This window comes from Eupeodes corollae, chromosome 3, assembly GCF_945859685.1.
Source record: "Eupeodes corollae chromosome 3, idEupCoro1.1, whole genome shotgun sequence".
Lineage (NCBI taxonomy): Eukaryota > Metazoa > Arthropoda > Insecta > Diptera > Syrphidae > Eupeodes > Eupeodes corollae.
Window position 1 is genome coordinate 123,248,374 of NC_079149.1, and position 7,182 is coordinate 123,255,555.

The 7,182-nt window shown below is 27.7% G+C and overlaps 1 protein-coding gene across 6 annotated transcripts in view; it reads left to right on the forward strand.

Moving 5' to 3' along the window:
* The window catches only part of LOC129949030 (bridge-like lipid transfer protein family member 3B), a 32,457-nt gene extending 25,482 nt beyond the window's left edge, over positions 1-6,975 (forward strand). For 5 of the 6 annotated variants that reach the window (XM_056060224.1, XM_056060228.1, XM_056060229.1 and 2 more), the window contains 6 exons: positions 1,796-1,938; positions 2,001-2,124; positions 2,205-2,358; positions 2,426-2,585; positions 2,650-2,767; positions 5,412-6,975. In XM_056060224.1, the coding sequence (XP_055916199.1) occupies positions 1,796-1,938; positions 2,001-2,124; positions 2,205-2,358; positions 2,426-2,585; positions 2,650-2,767; positions 5,412-5,465 (753 nt within the window). In that variant the 3' untranslated portion in view covers positions 5,466-6,975. Of the gene's footprint in view, positions 1-1,795; positions 1,939-2,000; positions 2,125-2,204; positions 2,359-2,425; positions 2,586-2,649; positions 2,768-2,876; positions 2,902-5,411 lie in introns of all 6 variants that reach the window. The other variant, XM_056060225.1, reaches the window with a different exon arrangement.
* The last annotated feature ends 207 nt before the right edge of the window (positions 6,976-7,182 follow it).

Here is a 7,182-nt window from a genome sequence, read left to right on the forward strand (position 1 = left end):
GACTTTAATTTAATTTCTGTTTTGAAAAAAAAATCGTCAGCATGGCTTAATAGCGACCCACTCATTTCGAAACAAAAAAGGACCGATTATGCCGCCAGAAAGCTGCACGTGCACCAATCAGTCAATTATAATAAATGCTATTCATAAATGGTTTGAGAATGGTCGTCGTTCCATATTTTTATTAACGAAGACATGAAAAAGACGGGCAGAATCCGGAAAGTCAAAATTTAGGACCATCAAAATTCTAAAAATCCAAAATATAGAAGCACGTTGTTTTGAAAACCGATCATCCAAAAACTGTAAAATTCAAAATAAAGTTCTTCGGACGAATTGCTCTATGAACTTCTTGAACAATTTTTTTTTTCAAAGCTAATTTCCACAATTGTGAATCGTTGTTCTTTCAATAAACGGTTCATGATAATTTGGTAAATTTTACTGGATAAACTGATCAACACAAAAAAAACACTATATACTCCATCCAAAATTTGCGGTCGACTTCATTCTTTCAATAGGAAGTCATAGAAAGAGTCTAAATCTCTCAAGTTACTTATTTGTGTTCTATTGGCCAGTAAAAATTGATTCATTTTTGATTTAAAATCAAATTTGATGGATTTGCTCCAAGACCAGTACAATTTGTATCTGTCAATTTGACTGATAAAATAATGAGATTTGTTCGATTGCGAAAGTTGTGTTGTACATTTTTAATAAATAAATCTAATTAAAATTTGGAAACCGTTAATGTCATTTTTATTTGACAGTTCTGAGTCTTTTTACGATTTTTGTTTTATCTTGAGGATTTTGAAGATTGGTATGATATTAAAATTAACCGTTTAAAATTCGGAAATAATTCCTGATAATCAGTTCGCAAAATAAGGAAAATACCGAAAGTGACAAGTGTAAATTTAGACTTTTACAAGCCTATTCTGCTATTCATTGCAGGGAATTTTTACTAATCATTATTCTGCTATTCATTCGAAGTGAATGTGTGTATGTCAGTAACGTCGGTAATACTGCGCGGTATTCTTCTATTCAAGTAAAACCATTCATTCTGGTTTGTTAATTTATGTAAGCAAAATGTAAGTGAAACTAATTTATTGCTAAATTTAGAATATTTGTTTTATAAAAAAAAAAGAATATTAACGTTTTTAGGGGAAGGAAAACACTTTTTAACACTTCTCCAAAGCTCTCTGTTTGAAGATTCTCTTATTCCTCTGCTTACAATTAGAATAAAAAGTCAAAAATTACATAAATTATTCTGTTTAGGTGGATTGATTAAACTTAATTTTTCTATGAATCAAAACAATTTATCCAACATTCCCAAGATTTGTACATGAACAGCTGTTTATTTGAATGTCAAATTGGTTTGGGATAATGTAGTTCACCCGATGAATAGCAGAATGCAAAGGCAGTGTGAAAGGGAATCGAATATACGATCTACTTGAATAACAGAATAGGGCTGTTAAGCATTTGTTATTTTTTCTGATTTTCGATGTATTGACTTCAAAATATTAATAAAAACTGTTATGCACAATATCATATTTTTCACAAAGCATGTTTTAAAACATTTTTTAATGAATGCACAATATTTTTCAGCTATGAATGTTTTGAGTAATTCGCTTTTTATGTAGTGTTATTTTCTTGTATAATTTTAAATTAAATTTAAATAAGCGTAAACATTTTTTTAAAACTAAGCCTTCAATGTGTGTGTATTTTCAAATGTTATGGTTACTAAATAAATAAAATTTACAAAAGAATTTAGTTTTGTTTTTTTAAATATCTTTACAAAATGTTTCAGAATAAATTCGGTGCACGTTGTAAAGCATGGAATTTGGCACCTTACAATCCTGAAGCACCACCATGTGTTCAACTGCGTTTAGAAGAAACATTAAATCCACCTGATGAATCAGTTGATATAACTGATAAAAAAAGTATTCAAGAGTAAGTGCTTTACGTTAAGTTAATGCAGCTTCAGATTTTTAAAATGAAAATCTCATTTTTAGATGGTTCACAAATCGGGCTGATATTCGACTCAAAGATATATCATTAGATTTATCAATGAGTACAGTGATAGGATTGGGAGATTTGGCCGAAGATGAAATCATCACCAAACCGTTGCCTTTGAATGTAATGTTATGCTATTTGAGTGAACATTTTAAAATGGATTATCTAACTTTTGTTTACTTTCCTTTTTTGAATTATTGAAGATATCACTTGAAAATGTGAAACTTAATTTGGTTGAAGATAGACCGCCAGTTAATATTACCTCACCGGGGCCAGTTCCAATAAATTTAGTCATAGGTTCAATGAAAGTCCAACGTGATGAAAATGGAGTTTTGCAAATTCAGCCAATTGAAAAAGGTAAAAAATAACAAAGAAATATCATTAACATTGTTCGTTCATAACGTTATATATTTTGTTTTTAAAGATATACATCAAGAAGCACCAACAACTTCAGTTGCACCCCGTGATAAGGATCGAGATCGTGAAATTCTGTCCCTGCAGCTAGTCATGCAACAACTTAAAATCGACAATGACAATGTTAGAAAACAACTCATCAATTCGAAAGAGAATTCAGAAAACTTTAGGTAAGTCTTCATTCAAAGGTCGAGAATCTTTATAATTTATTCCATTTTTTCTTCGTGTTTTCAGACAAAAAGCAAAACAAGAAAATGATGTCCTTCGAACTTATTTAAAAGCAGCTCAAGATGATATAACTATTTTATTAGATGAAAAAAAAGCTCTACTCGATACAATACGTTCGCTACAGGTAAGCGAATATATAAAAATGACGTTACAATCAAACACAGAACTTAACACACAATCTGATTTTATTTTGCATTGAAAATGAAAAAAACCAAAAAAATGTTATGGTGAAGGTCAAAAATGACGAACGGAAGAAAGGTCAGTGCGTTTAAAAAAAAAAAAAAAATAGCTGAGTTGTAGTTGAAAAGTGATAGTTTATAGAATTTAAATAGTTTTTTTTTGTTTCATTAGAATTTTTGTTTTAATTTCTCCAAAAGTCTCCCAATACCCATGCATTCATAATGTTCATGTATAAAATACGTACATAAACATTTTTTAAATTTACATTATTTATTTGAAAAACATCAAATGTTATGCCTCTATTACAATTTGCTAGTGCGGCAGAAAATTCAGCTCCGAAATACAATTGGCTTGAAAAGTTTTTATTTATTCAATTCTTCCTGTCCTTCATTTCGCTAAAATCGAGAGTCAAAAGTTCGGAAGTAATTGTAACTAAATTTCACGAGAGTATGATGAGACATAAGAATGTTGATTTTGAATTCAATTGTCTGGTAGAATTTTATTAAGCACCGGGTCTAAAATACGTTGCAAACGGTAGTATTTCATTATTTGGTTTGGGTGGTATAATGTCTTTTTTAGTCTTGGTTAACTGCTGCAAACAACGAATTGACAAAAGGGTTTTTTTATGAATGATATATAAAAATAAATAAATAAAAAAGAGAAAAAGTGGCTGTTTAAAAACAACGAATTTAAAAAATAAATAAAAAGGAGGAAAAGTGTCTGTTCAAAACCATTATCATATTAAAACTTCTCACCCTGGAGTAAAGTTTTTAGAACGGTTGACGTTTTTTATTTTTGTTTAGTCAAAAAACTGTTGTTTGTATTTCTTCCTTTAGTTGCACTTAAACTTTTATAACTTTTAATTTATTAATAAATACCAATTTGTTTTTTTGTAATCACATTTCTTTCGGAGTTCCGATTCTCGCAACACACTAAAATATTATCTTTAAATTGATATCTAACTTAAATTCCATTTGCTTCCACAAGTGGTATTCAAATTAATTTTGTTTAAGTCTCCAAGATAAAAAAAAATAAATAAGGTTGAAAACTAGGGCGTAGTGACTTACAACTCCCAAACATTCCTGTGTGCAAAAAATGTTGTCAGGATGGATATCTCCAAGTTATAGACATTCGAAATTCTGGATTCATTGAATTTAATCTTCTATCAATTATGTCAATAATCATTTTTTTTCCTTTTTTTTTTTGGAATTCTAGATATTGTGAATTTTGAGTTTTCGGGACTTTCGGTTTGTGGAGATTTTGAGTTTCGATATTTGTTTTTTTTTTGTATTTCGATTTTTGGAATCCGGACCTTAATCCGATCTGATGCAACAGCCACGGAATTGTTTTCTGTTTATCTTGTAAAAATTCCCTCACTATAATTATAATATTTACTCTACAAAAAAATCAAGAATAAACGTTGATCCATTGTTTTCGAAAAAGACTAACTTATTTACAAATTTCTGTCAAAACTGTCAAAAGTGTATTATACCTGTGGAGTCTTTTTTCCAAACCTCGAAGTCGTCTGGAATCCTTTTTTGGCATTAATGTAAGAACCCCCAGCGATTTGTTTTTTCTAAGTCGTGCATTGATGGCCCTCTTCAATCATAGTAACAGTAATCAAAAGGGTGTAAATATGTATGTTGTTTTTTTTTGGCAAAGAAATCTCGAAGAAGCAATGAGTGAACAGGTGCGTTATCATGACTTTGGCTTCAATACGCGGCAGATCCAAAATATCCGAAGAAATTATGTGGCATAATCCAAACTAATATTATTTTAACAATTCTTAATACAAAATGTTATTCACTACTTCAGTGTCCATTCCCAACGTCTTCCTTTAAATCTTCTTACCCCTTTTGCATAAAATACTTACCGTATTTCTCTTCTGTGTGTTTGAGTACCTATTTCTTTTAAATATTTTTCTTTCCTTGTATGCAAACTCTAGACGTGTTAATTGTTTTCACAATAATCCAGACAGACAACAACTAATAAGATTTAACCTGGACTAAAAGTTGAAGGATTTCTAAATTAGTACTATTTTAAATTTAAATATGATGAAGACGAGGATAGTTTAGATCAAACTTATTTTGGTTCATGAAAGAAGACTTAAAAAACTTCTTTCCAATTATGGTCACGATATCGGAAAGAAAGTTAAAATTCTTCAAAAATAAATTTTTTAAAGATAATTTTTCCAAAATGACGCTGGTTGAAGTTTTTTAAATACTCATCCCGGCAGAAAAATATTATTCGCTTCGACCTAATCTCCCAATTTATTTATACATATATATTTATTAAGAAAAATATACATTTATTTCATAAAACAGTGCAAACATAAAAAATAAATCTTTAGTTCTAATTGAAAAGTGCTTTTGCTCATGCATTTTTGTAATTAATAATGTAACAGCATTGCCATAAACAATTTAACATGAATTACACTTCAAATTCAGAAGTTTAAAAGAGCTAAATCGCATACACAACAAAAAATACACATGATCCAACCTACAAAGCTTTAACCCTCATCTAGCCAAATATTGAAATATTTATAAAAAAAGATTCTAATTTTTAAATTTGGTTACTATCTTTTCTAGCTTCAACTGACATCATCGAATACAAATAAGAAAAGCGATGGTAATAACAGATAGCATAACTGCATGGATTGCATCCAATGTTGCAGTGAAAATAATAATCCATGATTAGAACCTAAAATTCAGAATTCAAATTTCCTACATGATGTTTTTAAAATGTGCTATCGCTAAAAAACAAAACAAATCAAAAACTAAAAAAAAAAACAAAAGAAAAAGAATAAGAAACTTTTTTCCTATATAAAAATAGCATAACGCTTTAAAATGAAAACACACATAAATAAGTTATAAAACTACGTACTACATTATTTCTTCTATTAAATTAAATTTAATAACAATTAAAGTTTAATTAATTTAAAGAAAAAAATAAATAAACAGCAACAAATTGAAAAAGATAAAAAAAACACGAAATACAAAATGCCAAATTTTAAGTCTGATATAAATTTGCTGTAACTTGATTTTACTTATTAATTGCAAAACTATAAAAAAAAAAAAAACAAAATACAAGCGTTATCAACGATTTCATTGGATGAACTACTTTTTGATTTCTCAAAAAATTAAAAAAAAAGCTAAACGCATATATTATACGAAATTATAAAGAAGATAATTTTAAAAATTTTCTTAAAAAAAACATATTTAGACGAAAAAACACTTTAATTGTAAAAAATTCAAATTAATAATAATAATTTTTGTATTGTCCGTTTTCTTATATTCATAATTAAGACTGAGAAACCAGAAAAAAAGTGTAAAAAAATTGTTAAATAATTTGCCTCTTTCATATTTTGCTTTTTTGTTTACTTTGTATTTTTTCTAATTCGAATTTTTATAAAGTTAAATTTATTAAGAAAGAAAAAAAAAACGATCGTAAAACAAGTGTTGTAAATTTTGAAAAGCTTTACTAGTAGTTATTTATATTCAAAATTCAAAACTTATACAAAATTAATGTGTGTAATTATTTCTCTGACAAAACAAAAACAAAACAACCTGTTCAACGTTGATATTATCAAAAATCTAAACGTAGGACATTGCATTCCTTTTTCATTCCAAAATGTTTTTTTTTTGTTTCTTTTATAAGAGTTGTGCTTGTTGATTAGAATTAGCAATTAAAAGAAAAAAAAGTTGTTATATGTTATACTTTTTTTAAGCTGGCATTACTAAAACTACATAAAATACATACATTAAATAGATACAAACTTTTTCTGGTAAATGATAACTTAACATTAATTTTCGTGTTAAAAAACAAAACAAAATATTAATTCATTATTTAGAAAAATTATTGGGAACGGTCGTGAGTAAATTTTCCTTTGGGATTAATCTATATCTTCCGAAATCGAGAACAAGGAAGCTAAAATATATTTTCTCTGGGTATTCAGTTCTTGTGGGACTCTGGCTCTTAATTTGAGCTTAAGATATAAATAAGAGCATTTACAAATCTCGTCAATGAGAAATATTGCGTGGGAAATTCTACCCACTTAGGCCCCTTCCCATTATGTATAGTTCTTAAATACTTTCGATAAATGTGATTTCTCTTCAAAGAAAAAAAAACTAAATAAATAAACTTTTGTTCTGTTGTGTTTTCTTTTTTATTATTATTTCGTTTGTAGTTAGGTGATAAATAAATAAATTGTTCACTTTTAAATAATTAAATCAAAAATTAAAAAAAAAACATTAACTTTGATTTAAAATTCTAGTGTGTCGTATAAATTTTTAAAATTCAAAATAATAAAAAAATTGTTATACAAAATCGACAAATTTTGTGAAAAAAAAACTTATAAAA